This window comes from Phacochoerus africanus, chromosome 4 (assembly GCF_016906955.1).
Source record: "Phacochoerus africanus isolate WHEZ1 chromosome 4, ROS_Pafr_v1, whole genome shotgun sequence".
Taxonomy (NCBI): Eukaryota; Metazoa; Chordata; class Mammalia; order Artiodactyla; family Suidae; genus Phacochoerus; species Phacochoerus africanus.
The window spans coordinates 9,276,420-9,291,195 of NC_062547.1; the positions used below are offsets into that span (position 1 = coordinate 9,276,420).

Consider the following 14,776-nt stretch of genomic DNA (forward strand, 5'->3'; position numbering starts at 1 on the left):
TTGTGGTCCTTGAGAGGCAGTTCCCACAGAGCGGCCAGGCTGGACTGCATGTGGCAGGGGGCTCAGGATGAAGTTTAGGAGATGAAAGTAGACCTTAACCTGGGGGAAGTTTAGGAGAAGAAGGTAGCGAGCTAGGAAGTTTGGTCTTAAAGATAAGAGGAGAGGTAGGACCATTTCTGGGCACCGGAGTTCTGAATTTTCATCTGGGCAGACTCAAAGACGTTTACAGGTGGAGCAAAAGCCAGCAGAAGAGAGAGCAGATAAGGATTTTGAAACAAGATGAGAAAGTTCCTGTGCGCTGAAAGAAGCATAGGGGTGGGATCAGTGCACGAGAGGTGGTGGCTGTTCCTGGAATAAACGGGAGGAAAGAAGGGCAGGATAGACGAGACTCCTGTAGGGACAAAGATTCCTCACTTTCCTTTATGTGACGATGGGCTCATTCGAGAGACTGAATCCATGACCTTGATCTTTCATCAGCCTTTATTGTAACACCTGACGTCACAGACTCTCAAGAAGGGCATCAGTCTCGTGTGATCAGACCCTGGAAAGTCCAAGCACAAATGCCTCTCCTTGGGTTTGCTTGTTCAGATGGACGCAGCTGCCCAGGACATGGTCAGAGGCGTGGCGATGATGCGATGCAAGCCAGAGAGGAGAGATCGCGCCACATACAGCGCGGAGCTGCCAGATCCTGCAGCTGGTGGTCAGCCGGGTGGAGTGGGAGAGCCCCGAGCTGGGCAGAGAGGACTTGGGATCCAGGTCAAGGTCCAGCACTTACAAGCTGGGGTTGGCGGACACCTTCCAAGCCTGTGACCTCATCTCCAGGGGGTCCGCTGCCCACAGTTATAAAATGGTCTGGCTGCGTATAGGGATTAAGGAAATGTCTTCTTACCCCCTTACCACCCCTCTCCTGGGAGTTTTGACCCTTCTCAGTAGCCCCTGGAAGAGGATGGCATTTTTCTTCCCCATTTGCTCTGGTCCGTCACATCTGGCATCTTTCCCCTTTGTTTTGGGGAGGGATGGCACAATGCCCAGCCTAGAGGATTGGGAGCCAAATCTTTCTCCTCTATTTATTCAAATCGTAGCTATGGCTGCAGCAAAAAAGCAAACAGAAGTTTGACTAGATACATCAGCTCAATATTCCACAACACTGGAGGCTCATGTCTGCTTATGTAGGAGGCATAAAACACAACATTATGTTACAATGAATAATAGCCCCAACAAGAAAAAAAAAATGCATTTGTAAGGAAAAGTTCTTGGCAGGAATGTTGAGATGCTGAGTTGGTAAGACTGACACTAGCTCTGTGTGTCTCCTCTTCCAAGACTCCTTACCATCCAGCCACATCATGTGTTGCCTCTTGGGTTCTGAAGGGGACACGTCTGAGTCTACTCTGTGGTCACCCTCGGTATCTGGCACGTGGGGTAGGACTTTGAGCTCCACGCCCATCTCAGAATCACTGGGGTGGAGGATGTTGGTAAGAAGTGGGGATCATTTGCCCCAACTGGATGAGTTCCTGTTATGGCTCAGCGGGTTAAGAACTCAAATAGTATCCATGAGGACGTGGGTTCCATCTTTGGCCTTGTTCAGTGGGTTAAGGATCTAGGATGTTGCCACAAGCTTCAGTGTAAGTTGTAGAGACGGCTCAGATTCGGCGTTGCTCTGGCTGTGGTGCAGGCCAGTAGCTGCAGTCCTGATTCAACACCTAGCCTGAGAACTTCCATATGCCGCAGGTGCAGTCCTAAAAAGAAAAATAATAATAATAATAATGGAGTTCCTGTCATGGCTCAGTGGTTAATGAATCTGACTAGCCTCCATGGGGACGAAAGTTCGATCCCTGGCCTCGCTCAGTGGGTTAAGGATCCGGCATTGCCGTGAGCTGTGGCGTAGGTTGCAGATGTGGCTTGGATCTGGCGTTGCTGTGGCTGTGACATAGGCCAGCAGCTGTAGCTCCGATTCGAGCCCTAGCCTGGGAACCTCCATATGCTGTGGGTGCAGCCCTAAAAAAAAAGAAAAAGAAAAAAAAATGAGTAAAGCTACCCCACCAACTGGCTCAGTCCTGCTCATCCAGCTGGGTCACCTGGACCCCACTTTATCCCTCATGGGATGCTGTGGAAAGTCGATGAGTTTAAACCTGTGACGTGTTTTAGGGGATTGCCCAGAGGGAATCGTTTACTCAATCAACAAACACAGAGTGCCTGTAACTCATCCCTGTTGTGCCTGGTGGGAGGGTAGCACTCAGCTAGGGAAGGAAAATAGAGACTGCAAACATCAACAGAGAATAGCGAGGCCTGGGGACCAGCCCTTCCCGTGTGGCTGGAGAGCTGGTCCTGGAGGGTGAGCAGCTGCTGGGTGGGGTGTTGCTGTCAGCCAGCCCTGCTTCATCTCCTGGCAGGCGGAGCAGGGAGAAAAGAGAATCTGGTATTCATTGTGTGGTTGTTTCTAATTTCCTTCTGCTTTCGAGATCCTCTTCTGAGGCAGAACAATGACCCGAGAGGCTTAGGCTTCCTTGGCCTGGCACCCGCCCAGCTCCGGGGAGGCAGCGCCCAGGAGGATGCAATGGCCCTCCTGCCTCTTGAAGGCAGATGGCATTTGAGTCCCGTCTTTCGAGAATCTCTGGGGACTGTGGGACGTGATGACTTGTTCAAATCCCAGCCTTTGGATTGTTCTTATATCCCTGGGGCTTTGAGTGGGTTCCCCCAGTCCTATTTATGAGTATTCTTTTAAAACATTCCTGAGTTCCCATCGTGGCTCAGTGGAAACGAACTCGACTAGTACCCATGAGGATGCGAGGTTGATCCCTGGCCTCGCTCAGTGGGTTAAGGATCCGGTGTTGCCATGAGCTGCCGTGTAGATTGCAGAGGAGGCTTGGAGCCCTCATGGCTGTGGCTCTGGGGTAGGCTGGCAGCTGTAGCTCCAATTGAATCCCTAGCCGAAATACATACAGACATACATACACATAACTTTCCCTATTTGCCATTGAAGAACAGTGGTTCCTGTACCATCAGAGGCTGGGCGAGCAGAGGGGGCTGTAGGCTCTGTAAGCTCTCAATTCTGGAGTCACAAGGCTGCCCCGTGCTGCTGTGACTCCAGCAGGACGGGGAGGGGGCGGGGTCCCTGAGCACATTGTCCAGCTCACAGACCAGCACCAGGACCCCAGGGCTGACATTTCCCCGGCTGCCGCCTCACGAGGCCAGCTGGGGGCAGACAGCCCAGGCTCGTGTCCAGAGAATGGGTGCGGTTTCCTCATTCCTCCCTGCCGTCATACTTGGCCTCTTATTTGTGGATTTTCGTATTTATCACCCTTGGTGGATGTCTCTTTCATCACCAGAAAGCAGAGAGAATCTCAAAGGGAGTGACCCACGTGTGTAGAGGGGCAGAGTTGGCCAGAGGGCGCTCTCACTACCATGGTCAAGTCTACTGAGAAAGAGGCTCTGAGAATGGCAGGTGGGAATAAGAGGAGCCAGGGGCCACACAGCCCTGAAAAGGTCTATGGCTGGTGTCAGCTGTCCTCAGGATGTGACGGGGCCAGAGCAGGGCTGCCCTGCTTGAGCCATTCAAGGGCCACCATCCAACGAGTATCCACGAGAATGCCCTGGTTCGATCCCTGGTGTCGCCCAGTGGGTTAAGAATCTGGGGTTGCCGTGAGCTGTGGTGTAGGTGGCAGATCCCACGTTGTGACAGCTGTGGTGGAGGCCGGCAGCTGCAGCTCCGATTCAACCCCTAACCTAGGAACCTCCATATGTCATGGGTGCGGCCCTAAGGGACAAAATAAATAAATGAACAAAACAAAACCTTACATGTAATTAGAAAAAAAGTCTTTACGTCACTACCGTAAAGGAAACCCGTGTGTTTTCTAATAAGCACTGAAACAAATTCATAATTGTTTAAGTAAAAACATTCATCATGTACCACTAAAGTCTTGTCCATTACCTCGGGCTTTTCTTGGTGTAGGCTTTTTACAAAAACTTAATTTTAATAGAAATTTTAAAAATTGAAGCATAGTTGATTTAAAATATTTTGTTAGTTTCTGGTGTACAGCGAAGGGCTACAGTTCTATGTATGTATGTGTATACATATATACACACACACATTCTTTTCCATTATGATTCACTATAGGATACTGAATATAATCCCAGTGTTATACAGTAGGACTTTATTTATTTTGCAAACATTTATTTATTTAGTTTGTCTTTTTTTAGGGCTGCACTCATGGCATACGGAGGTTCCCAGGCTGAGGGTCGATTCAGAGCTGCAGCTGCCAGCCTCCACCACAGCCACAGCAACAGGGATCTGAGCCACCTCTGTGACCTACACCACAGCTCAGGGCAACGTCAGATCCGTAGCCCAGTGAATGAGGCCAGGGATCAAACCTGCATCCTCACGGGTTCGTTAACCACTGAGCCACAACAGGAACTCCTGTTTATTTTATATCCAGTAGTTTGTATCTGCTAATCCCAAACTCTGAATTTATCCCTGCCCAACCCTCTTTCTACTTGGATAACCCTAAATTTGCCCACTATGTCTGTGAGTCTGTTTCTGCTTCATTAATAGGTTCATTTGTATCATATTTTGGATTCCACATATAAGTAACATCCTGTGGTATTTGCTTTCTCTGTCTGACTTCACTTAGTATGAGGATCTCTAGGTTCATTCACGTTGCTGCAAATGGCATTCTTTCATTCTTTTTTATGGCTGAGTAGTATTCCATTGTACACATATATACAATGTGTGTCTACCTATATATGCGGATATATACATCTTGGTGTAGGTTTATACACACACCAGGGGGGCTCCATGCATGGCTGATGGGGGGTGAGGTTGACATTGGCTACAAGTAAGGAGTAGGGTGATTGGTGTTGACGTGTGACCCCACACATATGCTCCAGGAGAGTACCCTGCTGCTTGACCAAGGGTTGCACAGGCTCTGTATCAGCATCTTCAACAGGGTGAATGACAGCGTCTCCTTCAGAGGCTAGAAGAGGAAGAACCGAATTCGTGTCTTTACAATGTGTTTAGAATGGTGTCCAGCACACAGTAAGCGCTTAACAAGTATTAACACCCGCGGAGATGGGAGATTCTGGCACAGGGCTCTGGGCAGCCCCGGGCAGCCCCCACCTGCGTACCTGAGGCAGGGCCAGGACTGACAGGGTCTCCAGACTCCTTCCCCTTCTTAAGGGCTCTTGCTCTGTACCTTCTCCAGCGGGACAGGTGTGGCCAGGTGGCCTGACCATCACCTCTCTCATGATTATAGGATTAAGCTAAGAGGTTGTCATGGCATTAGTCATCATGAAACCTCCCCGTTGGCATCAGCGGTCACTTGTGTCCCCTGGAAACTCTGGAAGGGGCTCCCAGGGATGGGCACTCCTTGGGGCCCGGCACGTGGGCGGGGGGGGCTGTCTGATCTGGGTCTGTGCCTCCGTCTGAGCCGCTCCAGTAGTTTCTGGAACGGGACTCCTCCTGCCTCGGAGAGAGAAAGGAGCTGTGGGAAACAATCCCAGGTTCCCCGGTGGGACTGGAAATTCTGCTCCAGGCTCTGGAATTTGGACTTCCTGTTTGGCCCCGCATTTGTCCTCCCCTCTCCCCAGCCCACCACACACTCTGCTCTGATGCATCCTCCCCCCCCCCATCTCCCCAGCTCTCGGGATCTGTTTCCTCATCTGTAAAAGGTGGGGGTTGCACTGGATCGTATCTGAGGCCCCTTTGAGCTTGAGAAAGGTATGATTCGCCTCCCAGCCAGCCCCTCTTTTCCCTCCGGCCTCTTGATTGACAGTGAGAAGAAAGGTAGGAGGGAAAAGAGAGCAACAGGGAGGGCTGTGCATCCGACAGTGCCTGGACCGCCCCCAGGACGCAGAAGTATCCCGTCCAAGGGGTCAGTGCTACTGAGGTTGAGAAACTCTGCTTTAGGGAAAGAGAGACAGAAGGAAAAAAAGGATTTTTTTTTTTTTTTGTCTTTTTAAGACTGCACTGCGGCATATGGAGGTTCTCATGCTAGGGATTGAATCAGAGCTACAGCTGCCGGCCTACACCACAGCCACAGCAACACGGGATCCGAGCTGCGTCTGTGACCTACACCACAGCTCACGGCAATGCGGGATCCTTCACCCACTGATCGAGGCCAGGGATCGAACCCACAACCTCACGGCTCCTAGTCGGATTCGTTAACCCCTGAGCCACGGGATCCTTCACCCACTGATCGAGGCCAGGGATCGAACCCACAACCTCACGGCTCCTAGTCGGATTCGTTAACCCCTGAGCCACGAAGGGAACTCCGGATTTTTTTTTTTTTTTATCACGCCCTCCAGATAATAAATTGTTAGACAAAAGATAACGAAAGGGACTATTCAGGGAGCAAAGGAAAGGCATGGGGAAAAGATTTCTAAAGCAGAGAGAAGGATGGGGAAGGATGTGTTTGCAAAGTGATTACAGCAGCAGCTGTCAGACTAAGCTGCTGAGCATATAAACCAGCATTGAGGGGACCGTCCCCTCCTTTCTGGTTCATTCTGGAACATACCACCCCTCTGTCAGGGGCTCCTGCAATGGCATTCCAGCAGGGCAGCCCAGCAAAAAGAGTGCCTGCGAATGCACCACGTGGCTTTACATCAGCAGGCTGGATGGCCCAAAGACTCAGGCTGTCATTACCATCTGAGCATTATCATGTGAGCTGGTCATGCTTAGGTTTTTTTCTATGAGACCTTTGCTCCTCATTGAATTGACAACCAATCCATAATCTCCAACCGGAGAGAAAAATACCATGAACACAAGATTAAAAGGAATTAGCCTAGCGTGTCCTCATGACCGTGGGGTTGGGCAAACACATCTAAAAGAGAACTCCGAAAGCCCTAACCATAGAAGGAAAAGGAGTGAATTGGACTTTAGCAAAATTGAAAGCCTCTCTTCATCAAAAGGCACTGTTCAAAACATGAAAAGAACAAAAAACTCTTCATTCAAAGAGATACATGCACCCCTATGTTCACAGCAGTACTAGTCACAAGAGCTAAGATATGGAAATAATCTAAATGTCCCCGACAGATGAATGGATAAAGAAGAGGTGGTACACACACACACACACACACAGGAATACTACTCAGCCATAAAAAAGAATGAAATAATGCCATTTGCAGCAACATGGGTGGACCTCGAGAGTATCATACGAAGTGAAGTCAGTCAGACAGAGAAAGGCGGATATCATACAACATCACTTATACGTGGAATCTAAAATGATACAAACGGGGAGTTCCCGTCGTGGCGCAGTGGTTAACGAATCCGACTAGGAACCAGGAGGTGGTGGGTTTGATCCCTGGTCTCGCTCAGTGGGTTAAGGATCCGGCGTTGCCGTGAGCTGTGGTGTAGGTTGCAGACGCGGCTCGGATCCCCGCGTTGCTGTGGCTCTGGCGTAGGCTGGTGGCTACAGCTCTGATTCGACCTCTAGCCTGGGAACTTCCATAAGCCTCGGGAGCAGCCCAAGAAATGACAAAAAGACAAAAAAAAAAAAGAAAGATACAAATGAACTTACTTACAAAACAAAAATAGACTTATAGACGTGGAGAACAAACCTGTGGTTTTGTAAACGGGGGAAGGGAGGGAGGAATACGTTAGGAGTTTAGGATCAATAGACACAAACTACCGTGTATAAAATAAGTAAACAAGGACCTACTGTACAGCACAGGGAACTATATTCAATAGCATGTAATGACATATAATGGCAAAGTATCTGTGCACTTTTTTCCGCCACACCCACAGCATATGGGTGTGGGCCAAGGATTGAACCCGCAATGCCGCAGAGACAAGCTGGATCACTAACCCACGGTGCCACAGTGGGAACTTCTGGGAAAAGTATCGGAAAAACAATATGTGTATATAACTGAATCCTTTTGCTCTACCCTGGGAACTCACACAACATGACTCTACGTCAATAAAAAATAAATTAAATAAATAAAAAATTTAAGAAAGGCACCATTCAAAACACAGAAAGGCAAGCCTCAGTCTTAGAAGATATTTGCACTATATAGAGCCGGCAAAGTATGTAGGAAGAACCACTGTAAATCAGTGAGAAGAAAGCAAATGACCCAATAAAAACTAGGCAAAAACCTGATAGGCACTCATAAAAGAACACATCCAGGTATTCCTGTCATGGTGCAGCAGAAACGAATCCGACTGGGAACCAAGAGGTTGCAGGTTCGATCCCTGGCCTCGCTCAGTGGGTTAAGGATCCCGTGTTGCTGTGGCTGTGGTGTAGGCTGGCAGCTGTAGCTCTGATTCAACCCCTAGCCTGGGAACCTCCATGTGCCTCGGGTGCGGTCTTGAAATAAGAAAGAAAAAAAAAACCCCAAAAAAACAACACATCCGGATGGTCAAACTATGAAAAGGTGCTGCTCAACATCATTACTCATCAGGAAAATGCAAATTAAAACCACAAGGAGAAGCCCTAGAATGGCTAAAATAAATGACCGAATAGCAGGTGTCCTTGAAGGTATGGAGGCACTGAAACTCCACATCTGGCATGCTGTGATGGGGCGTAGAAATGGCACAGCCCCTTAGGAGACTTGTCTGGCAGATTCTAGCAAGCCTCAAACTGTGCCTTCTCCACAGCCCAGGGTTTCCACTCCCTGGTATATATGCATATGCTCGAGAGAGAGGAGGGCTCCTGCTGACAAAGGCGGATGTACGAGAACACTCAGCGTTGTCTCCGACTCCTGTCAGCAGAAGACTGGAGACGTAGGTGGTCTATACACACGGCCCCGAGACACCACACGTCGCCTGGGTCCATTCAAATGAAGTTCAAGGAGAGGCAACACGAAAACACGATAAGTCAAACCCCGGCCATGTCTGGTGGGTGGGTGGACTGAGTCGATGCGCGAGGGAACTTTTCCGGATATAGACATGGTCTATATCTGGACTGGGGTGGTGTGCATATAAGTTCCTATAAATGTAAATGATTATCAAGCTGTGCATATAACATCTGTGCATGTTATGGACTTTACCGTGTGTATGTTATGCTTTGAGGAAAAAAAAAAATCAAAAGACACAGACGCAGAAGCTAAACTTATGCTTACCAAAGGGGAAAGGGTGGGGAGGATTAAAATCCGGAGTGTGGGATTAAAATATATACATTATTGGAGTTCCCGTCGTGGCGCAGTGGTTAACGAATCCGACTAGGAACCATGAGGTGGCGGGTTCGATCCCTGCGCTTGCTCAGTGGGTTAACGATCCGGCGTTGCCGTGAGCTGGGGTGTAGGTTGCAGACGCGGCTCGGATCCTGCGTTGCTGCGATTCGACCCCTAGCCTGGGAACCTCCATATGCTGCGGGAGCGGCCCAAGAAATAGCAAAAAGACAAAAAAAAAAAAATATATATATATATACACACATTACTATATGTGAAATAGGGGACAGCAAGGACCTACTGTGCAGCACAGAGAACTATGCTCGATATCTTGTAATAAACCAGAATAGAAAGGAATCTAAGGAGTTCCTGTTGTGGCTCCGCAGGTTAAGAATCTGACATGGGGTCCATGAGCATGCAGGTTCCCATCTGTGGCCTCGCTCAGTGGGTTAAGGATCTGGTGTGGCTGCAAGCTGCGATGTAGGTCGCAGATGCAGCTTGAATCAGTGTTGCTGTGGCTGTGACGCAGGCCAGCAGCTGCAGCTCTGATTCGACCCTGAACCTGAGAACTTTCACATGCCACAGGGGTGGCCGTAAACAAACACACAAACAATCTGAAAAAGAATATATATAAAACACAAAATGAATATATATATGCATTTTATATACATATAAACTGAAACACTTTGCTGTCTATCTGAAACTTAGAATTGTACATCAACTAGATTTCAATGAACATTAAAAAAATAAATACCAAATTTTCAAAATAGAAACAAAGCGAAGAAATGCAGGTTCCTATGTCCAAGGGAAGTAGTACCAAAAATAATAATGTATTGAACACCTTATATGTGCCAGGTGATTTATGTAGATTATTTCACTTCATCTACCCAAACTCCCCCGTCAGCCAGGTATTATTCCCATTTTATAGATGATGAAACTGAGGCTTAGCAAGAGGTTCAGTAGCTTGTCTGAGACTCAGGACCGGGAGGCGCAGGGGCCAGGACTGGAAGTCCACAATCCAAGCTCTTGCCACTAGGCTTAGGATCTCAGAATGGTTCTTGCCGCAGACTCAGAGCTTCCTGTTTTGCCTGCTACTCTCCCCGAGCACAGAAGCCTTAGAGATCAGAGAACTTCATTATATATCCCGAGAGTCCAGGAACTCAGATCCCTCTACCGTCTTTATTTATTTAATTTATTTTTTTCTTTTCTAGGGCCACACCCGAGGTCTATGGAGGTTCCCAGGCTAGGGGTCGAATCAGAGCTGTAGCCGCCAGCCTACACCAGAGCGCACAGCAACGCCGGATCCTTAACCCACTGAGCAAGGCCAGGGATCGAACCTGAAACCTCATGGTTCCTAGTCTGATTTGTTAACCACTGAGCCACAACAGGAACTCCCTCTACTGTCTATAAAAAAAAAAAAAGAGAGAGAGAGAGAGAGAGAGAGAACATGTAGAATGGGGAACCCACCCCATTATGCATCCTTTCCAAAAATTTGTTCCGACCAAAGGAACTCGTGGTTTCCTACCCACCCTGTTCTTCCTAACTGTTCTGTGCTGTAAATTCTCTGAGAATGAAGCCGTGAGGACTGGCTACAGAAGTCACTATTGTGAGCCAAACCTAAACGCCAGCTCTGTTCCTCTGAAACTGCGAGGCTCTCGGGAAGTCAGTTTCTCAAAGCCCTTGTTTCCTGGTTTGTACAAAGGGGCCCGTGATCCTTACCCTACACTCTCACTGTGAGGTTGGGTGAGGTCGAATGTAGGACATGCTCAGCTCAGTGTCAGCCTCCAAGCCAGGGTGGTAGAGAAATGTCACCTTTTATTGATGCTCCATTCCTTCTAAGCCTCTTAAAGAGGCTTAGCATCTTGCTTCTCTAGGTCATTCAACACAGGTTTGAAAAAAAAAAGTGGAGGAGTTCCCGTGTGGCTCAATGGAAATGAACGGGAACCAGTATCCATGAGGATGCAGGTTCCATCTCTGGCCCTGCTCGGTGGGTTAAGGATCTGGTGTTGCCATGAGCTGTGGTGTAGGTCACAGATGCAGCTCGGATCGAGCCTTGCTGTGGCTGTGCTGTAGGTCAGCAGCTGCAGCTCCAATTCGACCCCTCGCGTGGGAACCTCCATAGGCCGAAGGTGCGACCCTTTAAAAAAAAAAAAAAAAAAAGTACGGGAGTTCCCGTCGTGGCGCAGTGGTTAACAAATCCAACTAGGAACTATGAGGTTGCGGGTTCGATCCCTGCCCTTGCTCAGTGGGTTAACGATCCGGCGCTGCCGTGAGCTGTGGCGTAGGTTGCAGACGCGGCTCGGATCCCGCGTTGCTGTGGCTCTGGCGTAGGCTGGTGGCTACAGCTCCGATTGGACCCCTAGCCTGGGAACCTCCATATGCCTCGGGAGCGGCCCAAGAAATAGCAAAAAGACCAAAAAAAAAAAAAAGTAATGCTAATGATTTCTTCACAAAGTGGAGATGCAGAAGGAAGGGGGCAAAATTTCAGGGCTTGAGTGTCAGAGGGGGCGGGGGGTTATTTTCCACTAGATCGGTTGATGAGAAGGTATTATTTGTATGAACCTTCAAAACATGGGTAGGACTTAGTCCCAGATTGGAGACCAGGAAGGTCATCCTAAATTGGGAGAGGGGAGTGGTACCCATCGAGCAAAGATGGGGGTTGGGAAAGGTGAGGCTGCCATTCTGGTGGATGCCTAAGCTTTTTGTGGAGACGAGTGGGAGCTCAGGCTGGAACGGAAGATGAGGTCCCGCCCTGAAAGCTGGACATTTTCTGTAGGAACGGAAACATTATGGAACGGGGGAGGCCTAAGAGGAAGTGGGGTGGCGGACCCACGTGGGAGGTGAATGCGACTCGGCCAGGAAGCCAGTGAGGAGAGGAAGGTGCGGGTCCAGGCGGAGATGTCTTGGGTGGCACCTTGGAGCGGGGAGGTGGTGGGGGGACGGAAGGAAGATGCAGGGAGCTGAAAGGTGGGTGAAGGACTCAGGAGCCAATCTTCTGAGTTTAGAAGCGGGGAGAAGGTCAGTTTGGAGATGAGGGTGAGAGATTCCTTGACGGCTGAGACTAGAGGGCGTGCCTCTCATCCCGCTCCAGTTCGTCACCTCCTGCAGCCTGTCACTGGCACGTTCTCAAGAACACACTGTCCCTTCTGGCCTCAGACTCGCACGGGGCACCCAAAGGGCAGACCCTGGCTTTTCTGCAAGCTTCCTTTCCACCCTTGCCACATAGGAACCCACAGAGGGAGGCGTGTCAAGACCCAAACAGATCCCATGGGGGCCTCGTTTCCAGATGGACCCCTCCCAAAGGCGGGGAGTTGGTTGCGTTGCTCTTCCGGCTGATGGGTGCACTCCCCCCGCCCCAACCTGTGCAAAGTCGACGCCAGGCTTCCCGATTTTATGGAGAGATGCAAAAAGTGTTTTGAATAAAATCCATTTGTTATTGTTGTTTTACAGGGCTGTAGCTGAGGCCAGGAAGAAATCCGCCCCCTCCGAAGGTTGTTTTTGTGGCCGTTCTTTGGAGCATTGTTCTAAAAATGGGAAATTACAGACTGCCTTGCCAAGGGAAACAAACACCTGCAGTTAAAGGAATACCTTCCACGAGGTGGCTTTTAGAGCCCCAGCCAGTTCTGGATGCAGGGCTGCCCGCACAGGGCCTTTTTGCTGTGTTTCTTCACTTCTAAGGGGATGGGGCTTGGAAGCCGGGTGGGCTTTGGCGAGGATGGGGCTCAGGCGGTGTTCCTTCACTTAGTCATTCAATAAACATCTATCGAGCATCCGTTACGGGTCAGCCTTGGTGGTTTTCATACTCCCCTCCCTGGCGTTGTTAAAATCCCTGGGAGAGCTGGCTATGGGCAGGCGACTTTCGGACACAGATTTTCAGGGCTGGTAACTGACCCCTGCGCCCAGACAATGGGGAGGCCTGCAGAACAGTCAGCTCATTCTCTTCCTGCTTTTCCTTTCTCGCTCCCTCTTTCTTCCCTCCCTCCCTCCTTCCTTTCTCCTTCTTCATTAGTCTACAAAAATAAAATGACTATTTCAACACGCCAGTTGATACTTTTTTTTTTTTTTTGACCACACTTGTGGCATATGGAAGTTCCCGGGCCAGGGGTTGAACCTGTGCCACAGCAGCAACATGAGCCGCTGCAGTGACAATGCTGGATCCTTAACCCAAGAGAGAACTCCGATATTTTTCTTTTCTTATCTTTTTAGGGCCTATACCACAGCCACAGCAACACGGGATCCAAGCCCTCTCAGTGCCCTCCATCACAGCTCACCACAATGCCAGATCCTTAACCCAGGATCGAGGCCAGGGATTGAACCTGCATCCTCATGGATAATAGCTGGGTTCATTTCCACTAAGCTATGATGGGAACTCCCTAATACATCTTTCTTTCTTTCTTTCTTTCTTCCTTTCTTTCTTTCTTCCTTCCTTCCTTTCCTTTCTTTCTCTTCTTTCTTTCTTTCTTTCTTTCTTTCCTTCTTTCCTTCCTTTCCTTTCTTCTTCCTTTCTTCCTTCCTTCCTTCCTTTCTTTCTCCTTCTTCTTCCTTCCTTCCTTCCTTCCTTCCTTCCTTCCTTCCTTCTTTCTTTCTTTCTTTTATTTTATTTTATTTTTTTTGTCTTTTTGCTTTTTCTAGGGCCTGCTCCCACGGCATATGGATGGTTCCCAGGCTAGGGGTCGAATCAGAGCTGTAGCCACCGGCCTGCACCACAGCCACAACAACGCGGGATCCGAGCCGAGTCCTGCAACCTACACTCCAGCTCACGGCAACGCCGGATCCTTAACCCACTGAGCAAGGCCAGGGATCGAACCTGAAACCTCGTGGTTCCTAGTCGGATTCGTTAACCACTGCGCCATGACGGGAACTCCTCCTAATACATTTCTTTAGGCAAAGGATTTTTCAAAGTTTCTGGTCACTGGAGTACAGTCTGAAATTCTTGTCTATGGTGTTAGATATCCAAAGATACTTTTTAGGCTATCAGGTGAATATTTAACATTTATCAATATTGATATAATTGCAAAATAATCAGGTCTGGAAATTTATGGATCGTGAAAGGAAGACATTTCCGATGAATTTGTGGTTTCAAAGAATCCAGTTTCAGAAGCTGATCTCATCTTTATGAGAAGAAAGAAGGGAATAATGGGAGACAATGAGTTTCTAACTTTTTGAATGTGTTGGCTTGAGGAGAACTCCCTGCCTCAAAGTGCTTGCCTTCCTCTGGTGGGCTGGCCAGGGAGTGGTGGCAGATTTTTTGGGAAGCAGGGTTATTTCCCTGGGACCACTTGGTTCCTGATGTGATCCCACCTGGAAGAAGAGAGATGGAGTCAAAAAGGTTCTTGCAGTTCCCGTCGTGGCGCAGCAGAAATGAACCCGACTAGTATCCATGAGGATGCGGGTTCAATCCCTGGCCTCACTCAGTGGGTTGGGGATCTGGCATTGCCGTGAGCTGTGGTGTAGGCTGCAGATGCGGCTCAGATCTGGCGTTGCTGAGGCTCTGGTGGAGGCTGGCAGCTACAGCTCCGATTGGACCCCCAGCCTGGGAACTTCCACATGCCCTGGGTGCGGCCCTAAAAAGACAAAAAAAAAAAAACAAAAAAAAATTAAAAAAGGAAGGAAGAAAGAAAAAGCAACAGGCAATAAATCTATGCGTTCTGACCTCCAGACTCTACTGTGTACCTTC

The 14,776-nt window shown here is 49.1% G+C and overlaps 1 protein-coding gene across 1 annotated transcript in view; it reads left to right on the forward strand.

Moving 5' to 3' along the window:
- Positions 1-12,871, forward strand: part of AHNAK (AHNAK nucleoprotein) — a 104,554-nt gene extending 91,683 nt beyond the window's left edge. The window contains exon 6 of the mRNA XM_047775532.1: positions 12,550-12,871. Within this exon, the coding sequence (XP_047631488.1) occupies positions 12,550-12,557 (8 nt within the window). The 3' untranslated portion in view covers positions 12,558-12,871. The remainder of the gene's footprint in view (positions 1-12,549) is intronic.
- Positions 12,872-14,776: the final 1,905 nt, after the last annotated feature.